Genomic DNA, 14,331 nt, shown 5'->3' with positions numbered 1-14,331 from the left:
CCAATGAAGTCACCCTTCCAGGGTCTTCTGTCAGAGTTGAAAATCCTAAGTTTCTTCAATTTTTCCGCTCAACTCCATTACCCTGACACCAGGGGTTGGCTTTGTGGCCCATCTCTGCATTCTCTCCAATGCTTGGATAACCCCCTTCTGCATTAGTGACCAGAACTGGGCTCAAGGTACAGTCTGACCCGAGTGTCAGAGTTTGATCACAAGTTCTTCTGACTTGTGCTTTTTAATTACATAGTTCAGCATTCTATTGGCTCTGTTGATTGCAGCTCTTACCTGGTTGAACATGTTGAATATCAAGTGGACTGAGACTTTGGGGCTTCTTTCTATTTTAGCCTTAGCTGTCTTAATGTCTCAATTATAATGCATGGATCATCCATTTCTTTTCTGTATATTTTACACTCGTCTTCATTAATTATTGTCAGCCATTGTTCTGCCCACTTACATTTTTGTCCAATTCATTTTACAATTTCTGAGGCTGCCTCCTTTAATTCTGTTGCCCCTCGGTTTGTTTTCATCTGCAAAATTTGAATAGCATTGAGTTTTTGAATCTATTGATGGAGGTTGGTTGGTTGGTTGGGTGGGTGGGCAGTGGTGGTGATGACAGCTGTTCCAAAGGGAAGGGTTGGAAGTGGTGCACAAGCAAAAGGATTAACTCACAACGCCAACCATTAAATTGTTTCTGGTTTTTGCTGGCCGGGGAATCTAAAACACAGGAGCACAGTCTCTGGAGGAGGGGCTGGTCATTTAGGACTGAGATGAGGGGAAATTACTTCAGTCAAAAGTTTGTGAATTTTTGGAATTCTCTACCCCAGATAATTGTTGAATACATTTAAGGCTGGGATAGACATTTTTTTTGTCTCAGGGAATTGAGGGACATGAGGAATGGGCAGGAAAATGGAGTTTAAGCCCAAGATCAGCCATGGTCGTATTGAACGATGCAGCAAACTCGATGAGTTGTGTGGTCTACTCCTCCTCCCATTTCTTGGGAAAGGTTGAGTGATCAGGCAAGAGGGATGATGTTCAGGAAGACAGTTGAAGAACTTGGAATCAGAATCAAACCATATCACAGTATTACAAACACCACAACGGAAGTTGAGGGGCAGAGCACCAGCAAAGGACTCAGCAGTCAAAATTTTAAAAATTGGATGCACACTAATGTGTGGGAAGATCTCTTAACATTAGGCACATTGGACCAGATCATCTGCAGACATTTTTAATCAATAAGGTGAAAACATTTTAATAATCATTGATCCAATGCCCTGACTTCACAAAGAAAGAATTTGCACCTTAATACATAGTAAAGCACTTAACCATCACCCATGCACACTAGCGCCCACATCTAGCACCTGCAAACATTGAAAAGATTTGCAAATGTGGGCAGTCAAGGAGCAAATAAATTCACAGCCTGCCACCCTTGAGTTAAAATCAGAACAGCTGAGCAAACCCCCAGAAATGATTCAAATTCCCCACTCCACAACTCCATAAACCCCCAGTGAATCAAGGAGCAATGAGCCTTGAACAAACCCTTAAACTGACCACATTACCATTGCCATGAATAGGAGATAAAATTCCATTGATTACCCTTTCTATTGAGGCATTTCCCAGCAGCAGGCATACAGGTTAAGAGCCCTACATTCCTGTACTCTGAAAACAAATCATTCAAAGTTTTTCAAAAAAATGGTAATCTGTTCAGAGTGACAGTTAGACCATAAGACATAGGAGCAGAAAATAGGCCATTCGGCCCATCGCGTCTGCTCCACCATTCAATCATGGCTGATAAGTTTCTCAACTCCATTCTCCCGCCTTCTCCCTGTAACCTTTGATCCCCTTCCCAATCAAGAACCTATCTATCTTGGTCTTAAATACACTCAATGACCTGGCCTCCACAGCCTTCTGTGGCAATGAATTCCATAGATTCACCACTCTCTGGCTAAAGAAGTTTCTCCTTATCTGTGTTCTAAAAGGTCTTCCCTTTACTCTGAGATTGTGCCCTCGGGTCCTAGTCTCTCCTAATGGAAACATCTTCGTCATGTCCACTCTATCCAGGCCTTTCCATATTCTGTAAGTTTCAATCAAATCCTCCCTCATCCTTGTAAACTCCATCGAGTATAGACCCTGAGTCCTCAAACGTTCCTCATATGTTAAGCTTTCATTCCTGGGATCGTTCTCGTGAACCTCCTCTGGACCCTCTCCAGGGCCAGAACATTCTTCCTGAGATACAGGGCCCAAAATTGCTCACAATATTCTAAATGTGGTCTGACCAGAGCCTTATAAAACCTCAGCAGCACATCCCTGCTTTTATATTCTAGTCCTCTCGAAATAAGTGCCAACATTGCATTTGCCTTCCTAACTACCGACTCAACCTGCAAGTTAACCTTAAGAGAATCCTGAACTAGGACTCCCAAGTCCCTTTGTTCTCCAGGGAATGTACACAACTCTGATCTGGAAATGTGCTTCAACTAAACCTGCTGTCCCTGCACCTTGGTCCCATACACATCAGTGCATCCTCAGGTGTATTCGTAAACACCTCCACAGATTCACTGTTCCATAGATGTATCTTAAAAAAATATGAAAAGATATAATAGGAATGTTACATTAAACAACCAGAACCTCTCACAGGATTAACAAACCCCATCAAATCATAATTCCACATTACAACTTGGGCTCTCCCCTAGCCTTCCTTTTACGCTTCAAATATACAGTTTCCATCAGGGACTTCTGCCCCTTATGATCTGAAACTTTGAAATACTGTGAACAAGAGTAGCAGCCACAAGATTAATAATTACTCTTTATAGCGATGTTCAGACTAGAAGTCATGGTTCTGATTCTATCTCAAATTAAACTCAGAAAATGTTCAAAGTCTTGAAGTCCTTTTCAGGATTTTTAACTGAACAAAAAGGACAGAATTCTTACTCCTGACACTCAACAGAGCAGCAAATTCCCACAGGGAACCTGGGGAATGGTCATCATTTATATTAAAGGTATCACAAACAAAAAGAGGAATCGCATTCCACAATGTGATGGTGACATTAAATGTAAAATTGAGAAATTATGTATACAAATGGGGTCACATTGCATACAAAGCAGAAGTTGTGTGTTATACTCAAAGGGGAAAGGACCACATTTATACACAAGGGTTATGGAGGTCACATAATCAACAAAGTGAAAAGGAAATCACATAATATACAAAGGAGAGGATATCACATTGTTCAGGAAAGGGAAGAACTCTTTAGACCAATTAATTCGGATCTGCTTGACAAACCTTCCTGATTTCTTTGAAGAGCTAACAGAAACTGTTTCCAAGGGTAATTTAATAGGGGTAATATATTTCAATTTCCAAAAGGCCTTTGATAAGGTTAAGAGTATGTGGAATCAGGGGGCAAGTAGAAGAATGAAGAACAAACTGGGTACAAAACAGCAAACAGTGGGGGTTAAAGGTAGATATTCAGACCTGCAATAGGTGGGAAGTGGTATTCCACAGGGATTGGTGCTGTTCACAATTTACATGAACGATTTGGACTTGGGAATTGAAATTACAATTAGAAAATTTGCAGATGACACCAAATTTGGGGGTATCATTAATATCGAGGAAGAAAGCAACAAAATAAAAAGAGGACATTTATCGACCTGCAGAATGGATGGCAAATATATTTCAATGTAGATAGGTGTGAGATGGTATTTTTTGGTTGGAAGATTAAGGAGACAACATACGGCTTGGAATAAATGGGGTTGAGGAGCACATTGATCCAGGGTTGCAGATAGACACATAACCAAAGTAGCAATGTAATTAAGGTCATAAAAAGAAAAGCAAGCACCGGGATTCATTTCTAGAGGGATAGATCTGAAAAAGCCACAGAAGTCACGTTAAATTTAAATAGAACCTTAGCCAAATGACAACAAAACTTGCATTCATATAGTGTCTTTAACCTAGTAAACACCCCAAGGTGCTTCACAGGATCATTATTAAACAAAATTTGACACTAAGCCACATTATTAGATATGAAGACAGATGACCAAAAGCTTAGCCAAAGAGGTGGGACTTAAGGGACATTTTGGAGAGAGAAGGAGAGCGAGATGGAGGGGTTTAGGGAAGAATTTCCAAAGATTAGGGTCTGGACATCTGAAGGCACAGCCGTCAGTGATGGAGCAAGAACCCAGAATTGGAGGAGCGCAGAGATCTCAAAGGGTGCAGGGATGTGGGTGGTTGCAGAGACAGGGAGAGGCAGAGCCATGGAGATACTTGAAAGCAAGGATGTGAATTTTAAAACTGAGGCAGAGCCAATGTAGGTCAGCAAGCACAAGGATAATGGGTGAACAGGACATGGTGCAAGTTAGAGTAAAGGCAGCAGATGAGCTGAGGCAGAACGGAGTTGGGCGATGTTTTGGAGGTAGAAGTAGGCAGCCTTTGTGATGGAACACAGTCAGAAGCTGGTCTCAGGGTGAAATGGGATGCCAAGGTCGTGAGCAGTCTGATTCAGCCTCTGGCAGTGGCCAGGGAGAAGGATGGAGTCAATGGCAATAGAGTTTGTGGGAGGAAGTGAAGACAAAGGCTTCGGTTTTCCCAATATTTAGCTGGAACAAATATCTCCTCATCCAGAATGGGAGGTTGGACAAACAGCGTAACAAATAAGAGGCTGTGGAAGAACAGTATGAGCTGATGAGGTGGAGCTGGCTGTCATCATGTGCATGTGGAACCTGATGTTGGGTTTGAAATACTATGAACAGCTCTGACCTCCATAGTATCAAAAGGATAGAGGAGCTTTAGAAAAAGTGCAAACAAAACTCCACAAGCATGATACCAGAACTGAGAGGCAATTCTAACCAAGAAAGGCTGAACAGGCTGTGGCTCTTTAAACTAGTAAAAGAGAAGGCTTAGAAGGGATAGAAATCCTTAAGATTATGAAAGGGTTCGATAGGGTAGATGTAAAGAAAGTGTTTACACTTGCAGGGGGAATCCAAAACTAGTGGGTGTAAATGAAGGAATGGGTGGGTGGGTGGGAGGGTCACATGATATACAAAGAAATAGGGGTCACATGACAAGGGAGTCGGCCTCACATCGGACATTAAGAGAAGAGTCGTAATGTACATAAAGGGAGGGTCATATTGCAAAAAAAAGAGGCAAGTACAATTGTGCTTACATACACGGGTTTATATGATAGAGAAATGGGGACAAATCATATTATACACAGTAGAGGGGGGGTCACATTAAAGAATATAGGGACAGGAAAAAAGGCCCTTCACATATGTGTGATCAGGCAAAAATAGATGCTCAGCAAAGGAGGAAACATTAGGAGGGGTAATCAAAAGCTTGGTCAAAGAGGTGAGTGTTTAAAGGGGTTAGGATGTGGAGGTTTGGTAGTAAATTCCAAAGCCTGGGGGCTGAGAGCTAAAGATAGGCCGAAGCATAAGTGATTCCAATTACTATTAGCTCTAATTATCTGATAATTCAACCTTAGCACTAAATTCTTCCTGGAATTTACATTGCTTAATACAAATTTGAGTAAAATATGAGTGAATCATCAAGAGTAAAATGTATGCACCAAAGGGAGAGATATACTCGAAGGGTGGAGTCACACTGAATACATGGTGGAGTTACACTGTACACAAATGGCAACAACGAATAGAAATTAATGGGGCAGGAGTCACATTATACGCAAGAGTAGTCATGTTGGACATAAAGGGCCATTACAACACAAATGGAAGGGTTGATAGTAAGGGGAAGTGTTTGGATGATACACAAGTCTCACAAAGGAGGTACATTGCACACTAAGAGGGTCACAGTGTAGACAGACATGACAATATTCCTTTCCATTCATTAGGATTCAGTCATTTTATCCATCCAGCAGCAATCATTTAATTTGATGTTTGAATAACCTCCATACAACCTCATCCACCTGCAGCGAACAAGCCCCAACTTCAGAACAAATCCACTGACCAGGACCTTAACTTCAACCTCCCTCCAGAGATATAAGCTACTACAAGACTGGCAAACCCATAATATGCAAAGCAAACGGTCTGTACCAATTAGATTGCCGGTCCCACCTAAACACAATGCAAGTTGTCATAGTTGTTAGCTTTACAAAAAAAAGAGGCAATTTTAAATATTATGGACATGAGCAGAAAACTGAGTGCTGGGAATAAACAGCAAGTTGGTTAGCGTCTAAAAAATAAGGTTTATTAAGATTTCTCAAGAGGGCCTCCATCATTGAAACCCTAGAGTTTGTTTGATCTCAAATAACAGCCCTACCATGTCACCACTACAGCACTTTCGAAATGAGTTGTGTCCTTGTCTTAATCACCTTCTTGAAACCTGATCATATGTCGTCTTGTTCTGTTGCTCATGTACCTAAGAGTAGTGTGTCAAGTTTCCTTTCTCTCTATAAAAACAAAAAAACTGCGGATGCTGGAAATCCAAAACAAAAACAGAATTACCTGGAAAAACTCAGCAGGTCTGGCAGCATCGGCGGAGAAGAAAAGAGTTGACGTTTCGAGTCCTCATGACCCTTCGACAGAACTTGAGTTCGAGTCCAAGAAAGAGTTGAAATATAAGCTGGTTTAAGGTGTGTGTGTGGGGGGCGGAGAGATAGAGAGAGAGAGAGGTGAAGGGGGGGTGGTGTGGTTGTAGGGACAAACAAGCAGTGATAGAAGCAGATCATCAAAAGATGTCAACAACAATAGTACAATAGAACACATAGGTGTTAAAGTTAAAGTTGGTGATATTATCTAAACGAATGTGCTAATTAAGAATGGATGGTAGGGCACTCAAGGTATAGCTCTAGTGGGGGTGTTTTTTTTTTAAATAATGGAAATAGGTGGGAAAAGGAAAATCTTTATAATTTATTGAAAAAAGGAAGGGGGAAACAGAAAGGGGGTGGGGATGGGGGAGGGAGCTCACGACCTAAAGTTGTTGAATTCAATATTCAGTCCGGAAGGCTGTAAAGTGCCTAGTCGGAAGATGAGGTGTTGTTCCTCCAGTTTGCGTTGGGCTTCACTGGAACAATGCAGCAAGCCAAGGACAGACATGTGGGCAAGAGAGCAGGGTGGAGTGTTAAAATGGCAAGCGACAGGGAGGTTTGGGTCATTCTTGCGGACAGACCGCAGGTGTTCTGCATTCATTGCTCCCAATGTGGTCTCCTCTACATTGGAGAGACCAAACGTAAACTGGGCGACTGCTTTGCAGAACACCTGCGGTCTGTCCGCAAGAATGACCCAAACCTCCCTGTCGCTTGCCATTTTAACACTCCACCCTGCTCTCTTGCCCACATGTCTGTCCTTGGCTTGCTGCATTGTTCCAGTGAAGCCCAATGCAAACTGGAGGAACAACACCTCATCTTCCGACTAGGCAATTTACAGCCTTCCGGACTGAATATTGAATTCAACAACTTTAGGTCGTGAGCTCCCTCCCCCATCCCCTTTCTGTTTCCCCCTTCCTTTTTTTTTCCAATAAATTATAAAGATTTTCCTTTTCCCACCTATTTCCATTATTTAAAAAAAAACACCCCCACTAGAGCTATACCTTGAGTGCCCTACCATCCATTCTTAATTAGCACATTCATTTAGATAATATCACCAACTTTAACTTTAACACCTATGTGTTCTATTGTACTATTGTTATTGACATCTTTTGATGATCTGCTTCTATCACTGCTTGTTTGTCCCTACAACCACACCCCCCCCCCCTCCACCACTCTCTCTCTCTATCTCTCCGCCCCCCACACACACACCTTAAACCAGCTTATATTTCAACTCTTTCTTGGACTCGAACTCAAGTTCTGTCGAAGGGTCATGAGGACTCGAAACGTCAACTCTTTTCTTCTCCGCCGATGCTGCCAGACCTGCTGAGTTTTTCCAGGTAATTCTGTTTTTGTTTTCCTTTCTCTCTATTCCATTATGGATCTAATGAAGTTCTGCCAGGCTAAAGACTGAAACTTATCAAGTTATTCTTTACAACTCATCCCTCTGGCACCTCTGTTCTCCTCTGCATTGTCTCTAAGGTCCAGATGCCCCCTTTTGACACAGGAACCAGATTTTTACCCAGTACTCCAGTACAGGTTCAGCATAGCTCCAACTCAGTATTCCAAGTGCAGGCTGTTCAGTTTCAGCATGGTTTCTTAAGGGTTTTTAACTCATTAATCTAATATCACCCAGTACATACCTTGTTTACTGCTGCCTCATAATGTTTACAGATGGTCAACCACCAATCAATTTACAGCACTCTTTCATTTACCACTTTACAAGTTCCATCACAGCCCTGGGGTGTGCTACCTTGTATTAGTACATACTGAACCTTACTCACCACTGATTACTCGGGTGTAAACCCAGACAAATAGTCTTAGCAAAGTCTTGACTGTCTCTTGAATCCAGTTCTAACTGCAAATTTAATGATCTTGCATTGAGACAACAATCCTAGGGCATTCATGTCAATCAAGAACAGCACAGAACATCCTTCAATACTTGCCCGAATGCAACCTCGCTCCCTTATGGTATTCTATTTATTAATCCCAGTTCATATCTTACACTTGATCCTCAGTTCAACCAAGAAACTAAACAAGGTGACATAGATATAATTTTAAATATAAGAGATTTAAGAGAGAGCATTAGAACCTCTAACACTTCCTTTAAAAATTAATTCATGGGATGCGGGCATCACTGGCTAGGCCAGCATTTATTGCCCATCCCTAATTGCCCTTGGTGGTCATGGTGAACTACCTGCTTGAATTCAGCTGAGTGGCTTACTAGACCACTTCAAAGGGCAATTATGAGGCGACCACATTGCTGTGGGTCTGGAGTCACACACACGTCAGACAGGGCAAGGACAACGGATTTCCTTCCCCAGAGGACATTAGATTGACATTAATCAATCAGATGGATTTTAAAAACAATCCAGTAGTTTCATGGCCATTATTACTGATATTACACAGAGGTTTTTAAGGTTGCAGGTGCACTACCAGAGTTTGTGAATTAAACAGAGATGATGTCAACACTTCGGAATAGATTAGTTAGGTGGTTGTAGGAAAGGGGGATAATGGAAGATGGGCGGCACAGCTTTCCAGTTATTGCGATTTAGCTAACGGGACTTTGATTATCAGGTATCACTAATGGAGTTCCAGTTACCAGGTATGGTTCTGCTTATGGGGCTTTAGTTACCAGGTATCATTCTGCTTATGGTCCTGCTAATGGAGTTCTAGTTACCAGGTATGGTTTCGCTAATGCAGTTCTAGTTACCAGGTATGGTTCTGCTTATGGGACCCCAGTTACCAGTTCTTGTTACATTAGCCATTTTCATTCTATTCATTGACTCTTTCAGTGCTTCACAAATTCCCTGCGATATTGGTAATCCATCCCAGGGGACTGACTGGAGATCTGGCAGCGCAGAAAAAATCTAATCTTTACACAAATCAACATCGAAATTACTTTTAATTTTTTTCTCTGACACGTTTCACATTCACCTGTTCCATATTTTTATGCATTTTGTGCCTCCAGCCCACCTCATCCTTACACATTTCACACACATTTCCACAAGATAACAAATCAGCACTAGTGAGAAAGGAGTTAACACTTAACAGGCATTGGAACAGCTCATATACCCCACTTTACCTGATCTCTCACACCAGTCAGAATTGTTCAGGTACCTGAGAGCTGACAGCACTGGAGACATGCACAACTGGCTTTGTAGAGATTTATGGACAATCATGGTACTTTCCTATGGGGAAGTGGGCAATTTAAGGTTATTTGTAACGGAATGGTCCAAATGGACTGTGTAGGGTGTTTTCCAGCCCAGTTTGCTCTTGTACTACTAACCAACTGCCCTCAGAGCCCTGCTCTCTATATTAGGTAGACATTCCAGCCTCAGTTAAATCTCCTGTGCATCGGCAGTGACTGGAGCAGGACTGGCTTGTACCAACCTTCCAGTTCAAGGGGCTTTGTATAGAGACAATTCCTGCGTAGGGCAAAGGAGGGAGGGCGGGAGGGGGAGATGGGAATGAAGGGAAGAGGCAATTTAACAGTCCTCACATTTAACTACACAAAAAAATTACAAATTTATAAAATATCCAGTTCCTTCTGTTGCAATATTAAACTTCAATAAAAGGAGGAGCCATGGGAATTTATATTTTTAATGATGGTGGGTTGTACAGAATACTGTCGACTATTAAATCTTTACACTTGTCCTTGGGTAACATCCTGCAGAATTGCACATTTCTAAATTACTTCAATGGATGGGGTCTGTGACCTGATTTTGGCCTCAAATCCCTTGCTCGATGATGCATGTCCGCTTGTATTACTAGAAACCAGAGCAATTTCAGGTCTAAACCTTTCCACTTTCAAATAAAAAGATTCCTCATGACTGTCTTCGAACAAAAACATTGGGGCATTTTGAAGTTTAAACTGATAGAGTGGGATAAACGTCTAACTCTAACTCCGCACTTGGGTCCCCTCACTCTACAGTGACCCCGGGGCTAACACTTGCCTGGGCCGGCGCAACTGTTCAGGCCGAATGCATTTCATCTACAAATTATGGGTCTTAAAAGTGGTCTTTGAGAAAGGGGAGCCTCATTTAGTTTATCAAATTGCACCAATTCTGAGTTACTGGTGGGTTGGTTGGTGGGTGGGTAGGTAGAGGGAGGTCAGTATGTACAAGCAGGGAATGGGAATCTGATAACAAATATTAATATGACAGGAGGATTTGCAAAAAAGTTAAAACCAGATTACCAGTGAGTCATCTCCGAGCATCTCTTGGTCTACGTACTCAAATAAGAAAAGATTACAGAGAAGCAGCCGCTTTGGGCAGTAACCCAGGGTATTTACAGAACGTACAGCTCACTCCGGCTGCCTTAGGACAGCCACCATCTCATCGTTAGGAGCAGTGTTTGTTTTTGATCCGGTTTGAAAACGGTTCGGAGTCTCCACAAGCTCCTAGTTTTGAGTCCCAGCCTTCTGCCGGTAGAAGGTTACAGGTGTCGAGGGCTCGGGTGCCCGTTGTGATATAGTTTCTGTTTGATATGCACCATGTTCCCCGCTGAATCCTCGTATTGCCGGTGGGAACGCCTCCTGAACTCCTTCAGATTACATAACCTCGGAATCCAGGACCAGGAGTTATCTGAAAAAGGGGATGAAGCAGTAGCTTAAAGAGGTGTATAAGTATGTGTGTATATTTGTTTAAACACTGCAGCACCAAAACCCACCCTCGCGCCCTTTAACTGAGTCACTCGCTCAATCCAGATTCACCGCACCCTTTACCTGAGTCACTCACTTAGTCTGGGTTCACTGCACCCAGCGCCTGTAACATTCACTCAGTCCAGATTCACTGCACCCAATGCCAATAACACTCGATCAATCCGGATTCACGGCACCCTTTACCTGAGGTACTCGCTTAATCCGGATTCACAGCACCCAGTGCCCGAGTCACTCACTCAATCCAGATTCATGGCACCCAGTGCCCGAGTCATTCGCTCAATCCAGATTCACTGCACTCGTTACTCGAGTCACTTGCTTAATCTGGATTCACTGCACTCTTTACCTGAGTCACTCACTCAATCCGGATTCACCGCTCCCTTTAACCGAGTCACTTGTTTAATCCGGATTAACTGCACCCTTTACTTAAGTCACTCGTTCAATCCAGATTCACTGTACCCAGTGCATGAGTCACTCGCTCAATCTGGGAGATAGGGTTAATGAAGGGATTTAAACGGAAAGAGCCAAGCTTTGGGCACAGGCCAACCCACATCCAAAAGCCTCATCTTCTTCCCCACCAACACCTCCTTCCCATCCTCAGAAACTATGAGCAGTATTTGAGGATTGACTCACCGTAACGCCTGCTTGTCCTCCAAGCCCTGACGACACAGTGAAGGACACCATCCATCCACACCAGGAACCAGCTGATACAGAAACCCAGGAGCAGGCCCAGCATCAGGTCAATCTCCTGCTTTGTCACATTGTCCGTCACAAAGTAATTTTCTGAGGAATCGACCACAGACTGATCGGCATCATAAGGAATGACGTAGTGAATATGGTGCCTGAAAGAGAGTGGGGGAGAGTTAGAGTTGGGGGAGACTGGCTGGGAGAGCAGAGAGGCTGCAGGCCAAGTGGGAATGGACAGAGGGTGGGGAGATAGGAAAGCAGATGGGGAGATAGAGGGAGGGTGGCTGAGAGGAGGGGGTGGGGAATAGAGGGAAGGTGGGTGAGAGGGAGTGGGGTGATAGGAGAGGGGGTGGGCATGAATGGAGGGGGTGGGGGTAACAGGACAGGGGGTAAGGAGTGAGGTGAGAGCAATGTCAGGGTTAGAGGAGGGGGCGGGGAGACAGGAGGGATTAGGAAGCAGAGTGGGCTGGGGAAACAGGAGAGTGGGTGGGGAACAAAGTGACAGGGGAGGGGAGTGGGGGTGAGAAGGGGTTGGGGGGTAGAGTTCTGTCAGAGATTCCAATATCACAAGAGTGAGGAGATTTCTCGGTGCTGAGGCCGATGGCGGTGGGGGACACTGGAGGGGGGGGGGGTGGGTGCGAGGGAGGGAGAGGCGGTGACTTACCTTCCACAGTTGCAGTGACAGACCCGGTCTTCGCCTCGTAAATGCGGGAGGATATAATTGTGGAATCGGTCCAGCAGAGCGTTCATATCCACGATGCAAGCTATCGCCTGTAAAGAGCCGACAAGCAAAGGCAGAGCAGGTGAGGGGGGTCTGGGCAGCAAGAACCACAAGCCGGACGAGCAGCTGTGAAAGGTGCCGGCTCGGAAACACTGGCCGCCGCCGCCAGCCTCATGCAAATTACCGCAACACACAGCATGCAGCAGGCGGCCGGCCGGCCGGCCTCCTTACCATCACCATGGACGTCCCCACGAACATGAAGATCATGGTGTTGGCGGTGAGGAGCATAAATCGCAGTCTCTGCTTCCTGCCGTCCGGGTGCAGCGTGTCCTCGGGCACCGGTCACTCAGTGGCCGTTCTCCCCGTCTCTCTGTCCCGGGAGAGTGTAGCCAGTGCTCCCGGAAACTTGACCCTTTCTCTCCCTCCCTCCCCTCCACCACCACCCCCCCTCCACACACATACACACACTCTCTCTCTCTCTCTCTCTCTCACACATACACACACAGTCCTGTCCAGCCCCTTCCCCTACACAAACATCCCCCCGCCCCCCTCACCCGGACACCCTCACATGCGCCACATTGCTGCCGAGGCTCCGCTTCCTGCCGCAGTTACAAATTGATCCGCCCCACAGTCGATAAATAATTCAGAGGCAGGGCTTGGGATAGGGAGGGTGGGGAAAGTGGATGGGTGGGTGCAGCAGAGCCCGGGGATGGGGGTAGCAGCACAAACCCTTGAGGGGTTTTGGGCAGATTGGAAGGATTCCCCCTCTCCTCCCCTTTTCAGAGGGGCTTGCCGAGCCCCATGTCCGCCCCTGTTCCGGCTGACATTGCAGCTCCCAGCCTGGGCTGTGTGTGTGTGTGTGTGTTGCTGCCAATTTGTATTCACTACCACGTCCCCCGGCTCACATTTAACTTTGATCCCACAAATTAGCGCCACATCCTGAGCGATTGCCCCCACCCCTCTCTCCCCACAGTAAAAAGGGCCTTTAAACGTGAAATGAAACCATTGGAGAAATAAACACACGGGGGGGGGGGCTAGGCTCTGACCAAGGGTTTTTTTTAATGAAGCTTCATGTTCGATACACTTTGCGCCATCGTCAGATGGAGACTCGGTTCTACAAGAGAGATTCATTCGGACACATTACAGGACCAGCGCCGAGCAGCGATTCAAACTTAAAATAGACTATAAATTATATACAGATTAGCACTGCAGAGCCCACCGCCCCTCCCCTCAGTAGAAGCAGACTGTGTGAAGGAAGGTCCGGCCACTCTTCTCCTCCAGTTCCTGGATCAACTCGTCAATCTCATTCTCCATGTCCTCGGTTCGCTGAATCTAAAGACAACCAACATTGGCAAAACATTTAGTACCGGGATTGTGTCGAGCTGGGAAGAGGGGAGGGGAAGAGGGGAGGGGGGCAAGAGAAAGTAAAAGGGATGAGGGGAGGAGCAGAGGAATAGGTCCCATTCGGAAAACGATACTGGGGCATTGCCAGCTCATTGGCTGATCTCTGCCCAAATGAAAATTAAACCACACTCCCTTCCTCCACGCCCCCCCCCCCCCCCCCCATACCAACCGAATACTAAATGTCCCTCCAGCTTTCCCAGCTCCAGATCAAGGCCTTAGCTTTCTCCCCAGTCTTGACCTCACACGAACCACAATCACAGGCACTATCCAACAGTGCCAGCTCCCATCCAAGGTCATGCTTGTTCCCAAGCTGGGCTCCTGGCCCAAATCCACAGAGC

At 45.0% G+C, this 14,331-nt stretch overlaps 2 protein-coding genes across 2 annotated transcripts in view; both read right to left on the bottom strand.

Moving 5' to 3' along the window:
- Positions 1-10,110: 10,110 nt before the first annotated feature.
- Positions 10,111-13,008, bottom strand: LOC121288243 (transmembrane protein 240). The gene is made up of 4 exons (XM_041206726.1): positions 12,821-13,008; positions 12,533-12,639; positions 11,815-12,023; positions 10,111-11,107 (listed from the first exon to the last, which is right to left on the bottom strand). The coding sequence occupies exons 1-4, from the start codon at positions 12,875-12,877 to the stop codon at positions 10,959-10,961; spliced, it is 522 nt and encodes a 173-aa protein (XP_041062660.1). The 5' UTR covers positions 12,878-13,008; the 3' UTR covers positions 10,111-10,958.
- Positions 13,009-13,629: 621 nt separating this feature from the next.
- Positions 13,630-14,331, bottom strand: part of ssu72 (SSU72 homolog, RNA polymerase II CTD phosphatase) — a 103,557-nt gene continuing 102,855 nt past the window's right edge. The window contains exon 5 of the mRNA XM_041205777.1: positions 13,630-13,921. Coding sequence (XP_041061711.1) covers positions 13,820-13,921 — 102 coding nt within the window. The 3' untranslated portion in view covers positions 13,630-13,819. The remainder of the gene's footprint in view (positions 13,922-14,331) is intronic.

Source organism: Carcharodon carcharias, chromosome 15 (assembly GCF_017639515.1).
Source record: "Carcharodon carcharias isolate sCarCar2 chromosome 15, sCarCar2.pri, whole genome shotgun sequence".
Taxonomy (NCBI): domain Eukaryota; kingdom Metazoa; phylum Chordata; class Chondrichthyes; order Lamniformes; family Lamnidae; genus Carcharodon; species Carcharodon carcharias.
The sequence above is the reverse complement of the archived record's forward strand: the minus strand, read 5'-3'. Positions and strand labels throughout refer to the sequence as shown.